The sequence below is a fragment of the Pseudochaenichthys georgianus genome, chromosome 9 (genome assembly GCF_902827115.2).
Source record: "Pseudochaenichthys georgianus chromosome 9, fPseGeo1.2, whole genome shotgun sequence".
Lineage (NCBI taxonomy): Eukaryota > Metazoa > Chordata > Actinopteri > Perciformes > Channichthyidae > Pseudochaenichthys > Pseudochaenichthys georgianus.
In genome coordinates, this window is record NC_047511.1 from 45,539,325 (window position 1) to 45,553,474 (window position 14,150).

General features: G+C 42.5%; 1 protein-coding gene across 1 annotated transcript; it reads right to left on the bottom strand.

Moving 5' to 3' along the window:
* Nucleotides 1-2,188: 2,188 nt before the first annotated feature.
* Nucleotides 2,189-13,245, bottom strand: LOC117452742 (uncharacterized). The gene is made up of 6 exons (XM_034091490.1): nt 13,079-13,245; nt 9,950-10,095; nt 9,124-9,188; nt 8,707-8,874; nt 2,368-2,472; nt 2,189-2,286 (listed from the first exon to the last, which is right to left on the bottom strand). Exons 1-6 carry the CDS (start codon nt 13,190-13,192, stop codon nt 2,228-2,230), a joined length of 657 nt encoding a protein of 218 aa, XP_033947381.1. The 5' UTR covers nt 13,193-13,245; the 3' UTR covers nt 2,189-2,227.
* Between the last annotated feature and the right edge of the window lie 905 nt (nt 13,246-14,150).

Sequence of the window (14,150 nt, forward strand, 5' to 3'; positions counted from 1 at the left end):
AAGTAACTCAATAAATGCAGTGGAGTAAAAATACCAGGTCAAACCTCTGAATTGTAGTGGAGTAGAATTACAAAGTAGCAATGAGCTGTCATGTGGGTATATATTAATGCTGCGCATTATGGACACAAGCGATTTTCACCCATTTATTAATTATATGTTTTACATTTGATAACACCAATGTGTTTAATACTGGCAACTTCTAATTATGGGGAAAAACGAAAATGTTCAGTCGAGACGTCCCATAGAACATTTGCGAAACACAATAGCCAGCATGTGTAGTTCTGGGGGGGTGTTCGATTCCAGTTTTGGATAGTCTGGCGTGGTTTCGTTCCATTTCACACAGCTGTTTGACGCTCTGCGTAACCTTACGGGAACTGTAGTCCTAAACGATAGCTGGGGATTATGGGTAGTGTAGTGTCTTCGGCCGTCCTAAACTCAGAAATGTTGACAATCGCAATGATGCTCGAAATGTCCCTTATAGGCCTACGTCTGTTTCCGGTTATTTTTATTTTGAAATTCAGTTCCTGACGGACACCAAAAAAGCCCGAGATTATGGAATTAAACCAATAAATAAAGCAAGGATAATTGTGTGTTATTGGTGAGTAAATAACAGTGTGTTATTTCAAAAGAATAACAAATTAGAAGGAAAAAAAGATTTAAAAATACAGATTTCAGTATCCTGAGGCTCTGAGCCCCATTTATTTTCCTCACAGACGGCAACAAAAGTCCGAAATTATACGATTTAAAATAAAAGCAAGAACTGTGGCTTGATATTGAGTAAGAACATGTTTTTATGAACCACACAGCTTCCGGTCTTCCACGACCCGACCGGAGAAAAGACGTGCTGCAGCCTGCAGGCACGAAACACGTTACCAGTAGAAATACATTGCTTTTAAAATCGTGCTGTGCAACACGAAAAAAAGGGGCAAATCGTGATGGTGAACACGAATCAATAGATTAAAAATCGTGTTGGTGAACACGAAATGCCGTGAGACTGGGTTGGAATGTGTGTGTGTACAAAATATGAAGAGTGGATAGTTTGGTGTGTGTACGTTTTTACACTGAAGTGGAGAAAGGTAGAGAAATTGGAGCAAAGTTGAGCAACTACAGCACGGTCACATGACTTCACGTCTCCACCGCTAAGCTAAAGGTGGCTAATGTTGGGCTATAAAGGAACTACAGCACGGTCACATGACTTCACGTCACCACCGCTAAGCTAAAGGTGGCTAATGTTGGGCTATAAAGGAACTACAGCACGGTCACATGACTTCACGTCTCCACCGCTAAGCTAAAGGTGGCTAATGTTGGGCTATAAAGGAACTACAGCACGGTCACATGACTTCACGTCACCACCGCTAAGCTAAAGGTGGCTAATGTTGGGCTATAAAGGAACTACAGCACGGTCACATGACTTCATGTCACCACCGCTAAGCTAAAGGCGGCTAATGTTGGGCTATAAAGGAACTACGGCACGGTCACATGACTTCACGTCTCCACCGCTAAGCTAAAGGTGGCTAATGTTGTGCTATAAAGGAACTACGGCACGTCACATGACTTCACGTCACCACCGCTAAGCTAAAGGTGGCTAATGTTGGGCTATAAAGGAACTACAGCACGGTCACATGACTTCACGTCACCACCGCTAAGCTAAAGGCGGCTAATGTTGGGCTATAAAGGAACTACAGCACGGTCACAGGACTTCACGTCACCACCGCTAAGCTAAAGGCGGCTAATGTTGGGCTATAAGGAACTACAGCACGGTCACAGGACTTCACGTCACCACGCTAAGCTAAAGGAGGCTAATGTTGGGCTATAAAGGAACTACAGCACGGTCACATGACTTCACGTCACCACCGCTAAGCTAAAGGTGGCTAATGTTGGGCTATAAAGGAACTACAGCACGGTCACATGACTTCACGTCACCACCGCTAAGCTAAAGGTGGCTAATGTTGGGCTATAAAGGAGCTACAGCACGGTCACAGGACTTCATGTCACCACCGCTAAGCTAAAGGCGGCTAATGTTGGGCTATAAAGGAACTACAGCACGGTCACATGACTTCACGTCACCACCGCTAAGCTAAAGGAGGCTAATGTTGGGCGTGATGACGTTTAGTCGTCTCACACTGTTAAAATACCTTCCCTCCACAGTTTGAAAACCTTCTCATTAGATAATAAATAAAACCGCACGTTTAATGTTTTGAGTCACTCTTTATTTCCTCATCTTCACTTATTCATCACCGTCGAAATTCAGGTCATTCGTAACGCTCTCGCCTTCAGCGCAGAATCCTGCAGACAGAGAGAGAAGCAGTGAGATCAGTTATTTGTGAAATCTCTGTTTCATCGTTTAATCAGGCGATTTTAAAGCACCGTTCTTGGAGTCGTAGATGAACTGTGGTTCTCCGGAGAACCCGAGGCAGCTCGCCTGCTTCTTGAAATCTTCAAAGTCAGAGTCCTTCAAGGTCGTCTCTCTGCCTGCAGACAGAAACACAGACGCTTTAATACCTGACTTTAGGAAAGGATTTCAGCATGACATCGACTTTTATTACGTTTTTAAAACAAGCATGATTAAGTACTTTTAAGTCAAGAGTAATCTATCCATCTATCTATTTATCTATCAGGTGTATAAGCTGTAAGATTCTCTTGGTCTAAAGGGACATTACACTATAGACTGCTTTGATGCAAGGTAATCCGTCTCTACTGCTGTACAGCAATATTGCACTGGCTTCCAGTTCGGTTCAGAATATATTTTAAACTCCTTTTATTCGTTTTCAAAGCCCTAAACGGGCTGGCTCCGGCCTATGTAGCCGAACTCCTCCATCGCCACACCCCAGGCAGAGCCTTAAGGTCGGCTGATCAGCTGGTGTTCATAGTGCCTAAGACCAGGCTCAAAACCCGAGGGCACCGAGCCTTCGCAGCAGCGGGCCCCAGGCTCTGGAACACTCTGCCCCTCCATGTGAGGTCGGCTCAGACCCTGGGGGTTTTAAATCAACACTTAAAACTCACTTCTTCTCTCTGGCCTTCTAGGCTTCTCTTATCAAGAATAACTTTGACCCAAGACCTTTTCCCTCTCTGACCTCTCGAGGGTTTATTAGAGGGAAGCGGTTTGTAGAGTGGCTTGGACAGGCCGGGGAGTGTTACGATTCGTAGACACAGCGTACCTCCCTATCTCTCATCAATTTCCAACTAAGGCTCCAGTGGGGACCTTGTTCCCTGAGTGTGCTTCCCCACCTATGTTTCTTACTCTCTCACTTTGCCCTCAACCTATCCTAAGGGAGTGCTTGTTCTTCTGTCTGTCTGTGTCTGTCGTTCCGATTAACCCAGCCAAATGTTTTCTTGTTTTGTATCTATATCTACGCCGGGATCCGGAGTCGAGGCTGATCCTCTTGCTGTAGTCCTGTGTCTTGGATCCTCTATCCTGAGTTCTGGATTAAGTCGTGGACTTCGGTCGTGGCTGAACCTGTCTCTGCGGTCCTGCCTGGGTCTCGTCATGCTGCTTCCCTGAAGGCTTCCTCAGGACTGTAGCTGACATCCTCGTGGATGAGTTTAGTTTATTTATTTTTTTCGAGCGTGTAAAACCAAAGAAAATACAAATGAAACAAAAGGTGATCCAGACATGATACAGTACTATACAATGAATGCAATACAACGAAATATGTAATTAATAATTGAATAATCTGTAGTATCATTGTCTGATATCAATAAACAACAAAGCTTTAGCTACACGTCCGAAAAGGGGTCGGAAGAAGTTTACACTTATTGAATCCGACCCCTTCATCTTAATATACGTTAACATACAATATCAATGTATACTTATAATCTTGAATAATTTATATAATCATTCATATAATATATACAGGCAAGTTAGGAGAATGGTCTCTTTATATTTATATATATACATATGTACATACACAAATTCATGCAAACACAAATTCATAAATAGAATACAAAACGAGAATATAAACAGTTTAGCGATGTCATCCCTTATACCTCTGTTTGAATAGTTTGATGTTTGGACATCCCTTTAGCTCCTCCCTCACATTGTTCCAGATCTTCACCCCACAAACAGAAACACAAAAACTCCTCTTTGTTGTGCGCACCCTAACATTAGTGAATATAAATGAACCACGTAAATAATAATTCCCTTGTCTTTCATTGAACAATATCTGAATATTCCCAGGTCATTGAACGTGTTTTGCCTTAAACATGATTTGTGCAATTCGGAATTCAACAAGATCTGACCGTTTTAATAACTTTAGCTCTAAGAATAATGGGTTTGTGTATGATCCCGATAGCCGACATTTTTAATATGTCTTATTGCTCTTTTTTGTAGAATAAATAGGGATTGTGTTGTAGTTTTATAATGACTGCCCCAAACCTCGGCACAGTAACTTAAATAAGGTAACACCAATGAACGGTAAAGAATGTCGAGGGAATTCTGATCAAGAATCTGTTTTAATATTGCAATACTTCTTGAGACTTTGGAATGAATATGTTTTATGTGGTTTCCAGCTCAGTTTCTCATCAATTGTGATTCCAAGGAATGTATGTTCTTTAACTCTCAATGAAAATCCCATCTATCTTAATGGATGCTTGTTTATTGCTATTTCCAAATATGATTAATGTTGTTTTATTCAAGTTCAATGATAACTTATTATTACTGTTTAGCCATAACTTTAGTTTGCATATTTCAGCTGTGATCTCTTCCAATAGTAGCTGAACATTGTCCCCACAACTAAATATATTAGTGTCATCAGCAAACAAAACAAACTTGAGTACTGTCGATAAATTGCATATTTCATTAATATACATAATAAATAGTTTCGGGCCCAATTCTGACCCCTGGGGGACACCGCATGTAATGTCCAAATATGAAGAACAACACTCTCCCAGCTTCACAAACTGTTGCCTGTTGGTTAAATAACTCAAAGCTACACCCCTGATTCCATAACGTTCCAGTTTCTTTATTAATATGTCATGATTAATTGTGTCAAATGCTTTTTTTAGGTCAATGAATATTCCAATGGCATGTTTCTTTTGGTCAATTGAGCGAGTCATTTCTTCAAGTGAGTCTATTAAAGCCGTCGATGTTGATCTATTGGCTCTGAATCCGTATTGACTTTCGGTGAGAAGTTTGTGTTTTTCTATGAAATTGTCTGTTATTGAAAAGCTTTTCAAGAATTTTTGAGAATTGTGGTCGAAGTGAGACCGGTCTGTAGTTTGAGAAGTGATGTTTGTTCCCAGCTTTGAACAAAGGTATGACTTTTGCTATTTTCATTTTGTTAGGAAATGCACCGGTTTGGAATGATACGTTACATATGTGTGTGAACGGTTTTGAAATAACATCTATAACCGTTTTTAATACAGTCATGTCAATGTCATCACAATCGGTAGATTTTTTGTTTTTACATTTCGTTACAATATCAACTACTTCCCTTTCATGCACTGCTGTGAGGAACATTGAGAAAGGATTACGTTTCCCAGCTTCTTTTCAGATGTTCCTCCATTAGGGATTTTGCCTGCTAATTCAGGTCCAACATTTACAAAGAAATCATTGAAACTGTTGGATACAACATCCATATTTTCCTCTTCCTTATCCTTGTCAATGAAGTATGTGGGATAACTCCTTTTTCTAGACCCATTTTCTAATGTTGGGCTATAAAGGAACTACAGCACGGTCACATGACTTCACGTGACCACCGCTAAGCTAAAGGTGGCTAATGTTGGGCTATAAAGGAACTACAGCACGGTCACATGACTTCACGTGACCACCGCTAAGCTAAAGGTGGCTAATGTTGGGCTATAAAGGAACTACAGCACGGTCACATGACTTCACGTCACCACCGCTAAGCTAAAGGAGGCTAATGTTGGGCTATAAAGGAACTACGGCACGGTCACATGACTTCACGTCACCACCGCTAAGCTAAAGGTGGCTAATGTTGGGCTATAAAGGAACTACAGCACGGTCACATGACTTCACGTGACCACCGCTAAGCTAAAGGTGGCTAATGTTGGGCTATAAAGGAACTACAGCACGGTCACATGACTTCACGTCACCACCGCTAAGCTAAAGGAGGCTAATGTTGGGCTATAAAGGAACTACGGCACGGTCACATGACTTCACGTCACCACCGCTAAGCTAAAGGTGGCTAATGTTGGGCTATAAAGGAACTACAGCACGGTCACATGACTTTACGTCACCACCGCTAAGCTAAAGGTGGCTAATGTTGGGCTATAAAGGAACTACAGCACGGTCACAGGACTTCAGGTCACCACCGCTAAGCTAAAGGTGACTAATGTTGGGCTATAAAGGAACTACAGCACGGTCACATGACATCACGTCACCTCCGCTAAGCTAAAGGTGGCTAATGTTGGGCTATAAAGGAACTACAGCACGGTCACATGACTTCACGTCACCACCGCTAAGCTAAAGGTGGCTAATGTTGGGCTATAAAGGAACTACAGCACGGTCACATGACTTCACGTCACCACCGCTAAGCTAAAGGAGGCTAATGTTGGGCTATAAAGGAACTACAGCATGGTCACATGACTTCACGTCTCCACCGCTAAGCTAAAGGTGGCTAATGTTGGGCTATAAAGGAACTACAGCACGGTCACATGACTTCACGTCACCACCGCTAAGCTAAAGGTGGCTAATGTTGGGCTATAAAGGAACTACAGCACGGTCACATGACTTCACGTCACCACCGCTAAGCTAAAGGAGGCTAATGTTGGGCTATAAAGGAACTACAGCACGGTCACAGGACTTCAGGTCACCACCGCTAAGCTAAAGGTGGCTAATGTTGGGCTATAAAGGAACTACAGCACGGTCACATGACATCACGTCACCTCCGCTAAGCTAAAGGTGGCTAATGTTGGGCTATAAAGGAACTACAGCACGGTCACATGACTTCACGTCACCACCGCTAAGCTAAAGGTGGCTAATGTTGGGCTATAAAGGAACTACAGCACGGTCACATGACTTCACGTCACCACCGCTAAGCTAAAGGTGGCTAATGTTGGGCTATAAAGGAACTACAGCACGATCACATGACTTCACGTCACCACCGCTAAGCTAAAGGAGGCTAATGTTGGGCGTGATGACGTTTAGTCGTCTCACACTGTTAAAATACCTTCCCTCCACAGTTTGAAAACCTTCTCATTAGGTAATAAATAAAAGTCACTTCTCTTTATTTGTTATAATACTATTCAGTATGCTCCATATTCCTTTAATGTTGTTTTTATTTTTGTCTAGTATTTTCCGATAGTATTCACTTTTGCAGTTCCTTATTATAATTGTTAATTTATTTTTATATTTTTTATATCTAATAAAAAAGATATTTATTTGTTTTATTTCGCATGAAATATCTATACAATGAATTTTTCTTTTTACAGGCATTTTGCAAACCCCTGTATTTGACAACTGGGCAGTATGTATTATATAATGATAAAAAAATTCTCAGGACTTGATCATATGCACTGTCAATATTGTTTTCTTTGTATAAATCATCCCATCTTTTTGCCAGTAAGGCATTTTTTAAAGCGTTCATTGCTTCCTCTGATCTAACTCGTCTGTATTGAGTAGCTTTGTCCGGCATGTTGTTACTGTAGTTTCTGTCATAAACTGCAAATACTGGTCGGTGGTCACTTATATCATTTATCAAGAGTCCACTTACTGTATTGTTTTCCATGTCATGTGTGAATATATTGTCTGTGAGAGCACAGTGCGACGTGATTCTGCTGGGTCTAGTCTTTTTGGATGTACAGTACATTGTGTTGATAAATTCTTCTGTCATGCTGTGCTTATTTGGATTCAGAATCAGAATCACTTTTGAGAATATTTCCTCCATCCAGTCCTTGAAAATCTCAATTTTCAATGGATTCATCTTCTCATTACAGACACATGCATTTCCTAACATTCGGTCTATATGCTGTAAAATGTATTATCTCTTGGATTCACACACGGCATCTATTGCACGTCTGTCCGTCCTGGGAGAGGGATCCCTCCTCTGTTGCTCTCCCCGAGGTTTCTCCCATGTTCCCTTTAAACTGGGGGGTTTCTCCGGAAGTGTTTCCTTGGACGATGTGAGGGTCTAAGGACAGAGGGTCTAAGGACAGAGGTTCTAAGGACAGAGGGTCTAAGGACAGAGGGCCTAAGGACAGAGGGTCTAAGGACAGAGGCTCTAAGGACAGAGGGTCTGAGGACAGAGGGTCTGAGGACAGAGGGTCTAAGGACAGAGGGTCTAAGGACAGAGGGTCTGAGGACAGAGGCTCTAAGGACAGAGGGTCTAAGGACAGAGGGTCTAAGGACAGAGGCTCTAAGGACAGAGAGTCTGAGGACAGAGGGTCTAAGGACAGAGGGTCTGAGGAAAGAGGCTCTAAGGACAGAGAGTCTGAGGACAGAGGGTCTGAGGACAGAGGCTCTAAGGACAGAGGCTCTAAGGACAGAGGGTCTGAGGACAGAGGGTCTAAGGACAGAGGGTCTGAGGACAGAGGGTCTTTTATTATATGTACAGCACTTTGGCTCCACCAAAAGTCGTTTATAAATGTGCTAAATAAATAAAACCTGATTTGAATATAATATTTGACTTCCACCATCTCTGTGTTTTATTGATTTCTCTTCGTCTTATTCTTTAATGTGGTGAGTGTCACATCGGTTAGGTATAGGTTAGGTAATAATACATTATTATTTCCCGTCATGCTTCCTACCTAGCAGATAGAGGCAGCGCAGGTTGACCTCCTCCTCTGCCACCGCGATGTTGAGTTTCAGCTGCTTGAGCATGGTGTCCATGTTTTGGACCGTGGTGTTCATGCTGAGGACCAGACAGCCGTCGCAGCTCGGCAGCAGGTGGAAGGTGCTGGAGAAGAAGTTCTTCACTGAAAACAGACAGGAGGATACCTACCAGGTGAGACACAGAGCTCTGCAGGAAACCGAGGCTGCACCTGGGATACATCAAAGCTTCAAGATGCTCAGCAAGGAGCCCATTCAATGATCCGTCAGCATGCTAACATCGCTTCTCTTTGGATAATTTAAAATCGCACTGTACTTTTTACATTTATGTATTATGGTCTCGAGTTAACTTGTATTGTAGTCGCCTAAAAGAAGTGTCAGATTGTGAAACTCACCTGACACTGAGGCTGTGTCGCTCTCGATAGTTATGTTGGCAGTTGTTGTCATGCAGACGCCATTCCTGAGGAGAAAGAGGAGGAGGTGAGCGTATCGCTGGGTCTAAATCAGGGGTGTCAAACTCAAGGCCCGGGGGCCACATCCGGCCCGCGACTTCATTTCATGTGGCCCCGCAAGAGCTTGCAAAGAATGTAATACGTCTATTATACGATTAAATGCCGCTTTACAGAATCAGGTTGCCCATAAACTACATGTCCCACAATGCATCTTGTTTTGTGACATGCGCACTGAAGAGACTTGCAATTATTTGCTTTTAGGCGTAGTTAATTACTAAGTCATTATCCTATCCGATAATAATCCAGTTCAGGGGCAATAATGTAATATAACACATTATTTTATATATATTATATTTATGTATATTTTATATAGTTGCAACCGGCCCTTTGAGTGCAACCATAATGCTGATGTGGCCCGCGATGAAATTGAGTTTGACACCCCTGATCTAAATCATAGACTGTATAAAGGTCTGAATGTCAATATGAAGAAACTTGATGTGTTCAGAGCACGAGAACTGAGATGTATTTCAAACCAGGAGAGGATTCACTGATTAATGATCATCTGCAGAGCTATTGAACTGGGTTCTCCAGAATCAGAACCAGGGTCATCACCAGGTGGGTTGACACGTACGAGGAATTTGACTTGGTGCATACATAAAAGCAAAACACAGATAGAGAACTATTATACTATATAATTACAATGATAATAAATATAGTAAATTATGTTGGTGTTTCCTGGTATTTGTTATTATATTTTGCAGATGCTCACAGTTTGTCGTCGTGGACTAAAACGACCCCCGTGGGGTCGGACGGAGACGGGCTGATGTTGCACCAGGAGCTCTCCATCTGCTTCAGCATGGCGCCAAACACTGCACTAGTTGAGTAACCCACCAGGAAGTGGGACCTGTTGTACATCTACACACACACACACACACACCACCCACACACACCACACACACACACACACACCACACACACACACACACCACACACACACACACACACACAACACACACACACCACACACACACACACACACACACACACACACACACACACACACACACAAATACCATGTACACATCACTTCAGGGACATTACATTGACTTACATGCATTTCCTGGAGACTTATCCTAACCTTAATCCTAACCAAGTCTTCACCCTAAATTAATGACCCCCCTTATGGGGACCTCCAATTTGTCCCCATAAGGGAGGTGAGTCCCCACAACGTGACTGTGTAAACAGATTTAGGTCCCCACAAGTACAGTAATGTCGGCCACACACACGCACACACACACGCACACACACACACCCACCCACACACACACACACACACCACACACACACGCACGCACCCCACACACACACACACACACACACACACACACCACACACACACACACACAACACACACACACACACACCACACACAGGGCCACAATTTCTTTGTATGGTTCAAACTCAAAATGTATCGAAAAAGTTGGCATTCTGAAAAATAGATAATAGAGATCCCACCAGGCCCTGGTCCTCTGCAGTAGATGCTCCTTGTGTTGTGAGAAACATTTATTTTGTATTGTGCATAAGTGTTTAAATTATTACCAGGGTTGGGAGGGTAACTTTAGTTAATAACCTGTTACTAGTTATCTGTAAAAGTGTCACAATATAACATTTATTTTACCTGATCACTTTGAATATTTCATCAACCTGCATTCAGCACATTCAGGCAGTAGCCTAACACAATGAAACACTTCAGCACATACTACCGTTTAGAAAGCAGAAATAAAATCTGAGCTCCGTTTTAGTTTTATTCACAGTTTTTCACATTGAACATTTTTAAAAACATTTCCGAAAACTTGAAATACAAATAATAATTGTCCCTAGAATCCACTGAAGTGTCGTGTTCAACCGGTTCAGCTGTAGTGTAACAGGTGGCAAGTAACACTCCACTGCAAGTACATTTTGTACGTAAAGGTGGGATAGGTACGTTTGAGAAACCGGCTCGAGATCGCTCGAATCTGAAAATACACAGTTACTGATTACTGATTACATGGCTCTGAAAGTAATCCGAATACAGTTACAGTTACGCGTCTTTAAAAAATAACGTAATCAGATTACTTTTAGATTACTTTTGGATTACTTTCTTTTTCCATCACAGATGGTATGTGTTGGTGAACAGGAGACACAAAAATCAAAAGGAAACTGAACGTGTTTTACTGTTTTAATGGCTTATCAAGAGCACAACTGAAACATAACATCTGAAACGATGTAACAACATAATACACTTGTTGGGATGCAGCTTGGGATGTGAGGAGTGAGGACACGGCTTAGAACGGGCGTGTCGCCTTCTGTCCTGCCAGTGTTGGCAGGACATTAATTAAAATGTCGAACTCGGACTTCATTTTAAGGACATTTCGGCCAGGGGTGTAGAGCTATAGTTTAAGCACCGGATCGGCAACACAGGAGAGTGTGCACCAGTCTGCCTTGATCTATGAATTCATGTCCGTGACTCTCTCAGTATCTGCTGCCCGCAGCTGTTTTATAGAAGGAACACCTCCTTCACTTCATGACCTCTCTGCAGCGCCAGGAGGCAGCGGGAGGGTTAACTCAGCCTCTGAGAAGACGAGCCCGCCGCGCACCGCCTTTCACGCACCGCCTTCACTGTGTGTACCTTCAGAAATAATCATTAGTAAGGCTAAAGAGCGACCGCAGGCTGATGTGTTTTAACCACACACACCTATACACACACGCGATCTAAACGCAGACTTTTGTTCCTCCATGTTTCGTTGTTATTGTTTCACTGAGCGAGCGGACCCGCGATTTTTTTTCAACCGCTTTTTTGGCCCATCTGCGGCGGTAATAGGTTTTGTGGGCTGTGATGATTCGGCTGTAACTACTTGAATATTAAATGTTGAGAGGAAATCTTTCCATCAATAATTCCAATAAGTAATCCAAAATGTATTCACTTCAGGTTTACGAAAGTAACTGTAATCAGATTACTCGTTTTTCAAATGTATCGCGAGCTGAATACAGTTACTTGATTTTTGTATTCTGATTACGTAACGCCGTTACATTCCGTTACAACCCAACCCTGGCTATACAGTATTTAAAGTATATAAAGTTGGTCCGCATTGAGAAAACTATAGGCCTACAACTAAAATAGCGGTATAAAAGCCGGATAATAAAATAACCTCAATAATATTACTGTTGAGATATATATAAGTGAAGTTATTCTGCACTTTATATTATTCTGAAATAATGTACGTGAAGTATATTTTGATAATACTTTTGCACTTTTACTTTTAGTGGAGTATTTTAAGACCATATCATTTGTAGTTAAGTTAAGGTTCTGCAGAGGCACGGGAAGGTATTTTGAGTGGGGGTGCTGAGGTGCTGGACTCCAGTGAACACGATTACGGGCACAGCACGCACAAAAGCACTCCCCACACGCAAACACACAGTACACCCGCGACTGTTACAATGAAGGCTCACGGCACAGGGGTAAAGTGCTATTTTTTTACGAGTGGGGAGCGGACCTCACCTCCCCTAGGGGGGTCCGGGGGGATGCTCCCCCGGGAAGATTTGTTTTTAAATATTGAAGTTAAAAGCATCAATCTGGTGCACTTTGAGAGCAACATTAAGAGATCTATGGATACATCTCTCAACACCCAGATGAAACACAACTGGAAACAGATGTTCTTTTTCTTTATGGATATTTTACAAATCACTCCCCTTTCAAACTGTATTCTTGTTTTACTGCCATACAGTATTTCATAACTGTTTTTCATTTATTCTCTTAATTGCAGCGCCCTCAGCACCCCCCTTCCCGCGCCCATGAGGTTCTGAGTACTTCTTCGTACAGTGACTAACGGTGAATAAAGGAACCAGAGGGGGGTCTTACCATGGAGGGGTCAGCCAGAGAGAGAGGCGTCATCAAGGGCTGGCATTCTTCAGGAGTCAGAGCCCAGCTGCCCAGAAACAGCCCGGATACCAGCAGGAGACCTCGGAGACACATGATGCTAACGATGCTAACGAAGCTAACGGGAAAGCAACCTACGACTGAGCCTCAGCTGCTCAGCCTTTTATAGCAGCTCGTTGGTTTCCAAGTATTACAAATGTTCTGCACAGTCATGCTTGTGATATTTGACCCTGTTTGTGCATGAATGATTCACTGATAGTTAAACAGAGACTGACTCCTACTCAGGGTCGGCTCTAGAACAAATCAAATGGGTGGGGGCAATCATTTACCAAGGGGGGGCACACACTGCCGTCAACAACCAACACACAAACACCAACGCGACTTCAATTTAAAAAAGCATGCTGTAAAGTCTGTTGTCTTTCACACACATTGCAGGGTGTAGTGCTATGTTATAGCGCACCTAGGACCTGCGCATGGTTGTGGCACGACCACCAAAACAGAAACATATGGACATAGGCCACCATATACAAAGTTTGCAAATGTATTTAGTATCCTATCCATGTGAACATGTTTTAGGTGGGGGTGGACCTAACCTCCTCGAGGGGGGTCTGGGGGCAAGCTCCCCCGGGAAGATTATTTTTTAAATATTGAAGTTAAATGCATCAATCTGGTGCACTTTGAGAGCAACATGAAGAGATCTATGGATAGCCTCCATCTCTCAGCATCCATATGAAACAGAACTGTACACAGATTTACTTTTTCTTTATGGATATTTTACTAATCACTCCCCTTTTAAACTGTATTCTTGTGTTACTGTCCTATAGTATTTCATACCCGTTTTTCATTTATTCTCTTAATAACTATATGATCATATAAAGGTAGTCTATTCCTCCCAAATACTTGTTTACATAAATGGTGACCAAACCGTTTGAGACCCACTGAGATAAGTTAAGTTAACCTACACTAAAGTTACTATCTAAATACTGAGAGAGTCATGCTCATCATCGTCCTCCTCTCCACCCACACACACACACACTTGCACAATGTACATACC

Coding starts and splice junctions, on each gene's coding strand:
- LOC117452742 (XM_034091490.1), bottom strand. CDS start 13,192: ATGTGTCTCCGAGGTCTCCTGCTGGTATCCGGGCTGTTTCTGGGCAGC. Junction 9,189..9,949: donor TTAGTCCACGACGACAAACT/GTGAGCATCTGC, acceptor CTTTCTCCTCAG/GAATGGCGTCTGCATGACAA. Junction 2,473..8,706: donor GCGCTGCCTCTATCTGCTAG/GTAGGAAGCATG, acceptor TTCTGTCTGCAG/GCAGAGAGACGACCTTGAAG.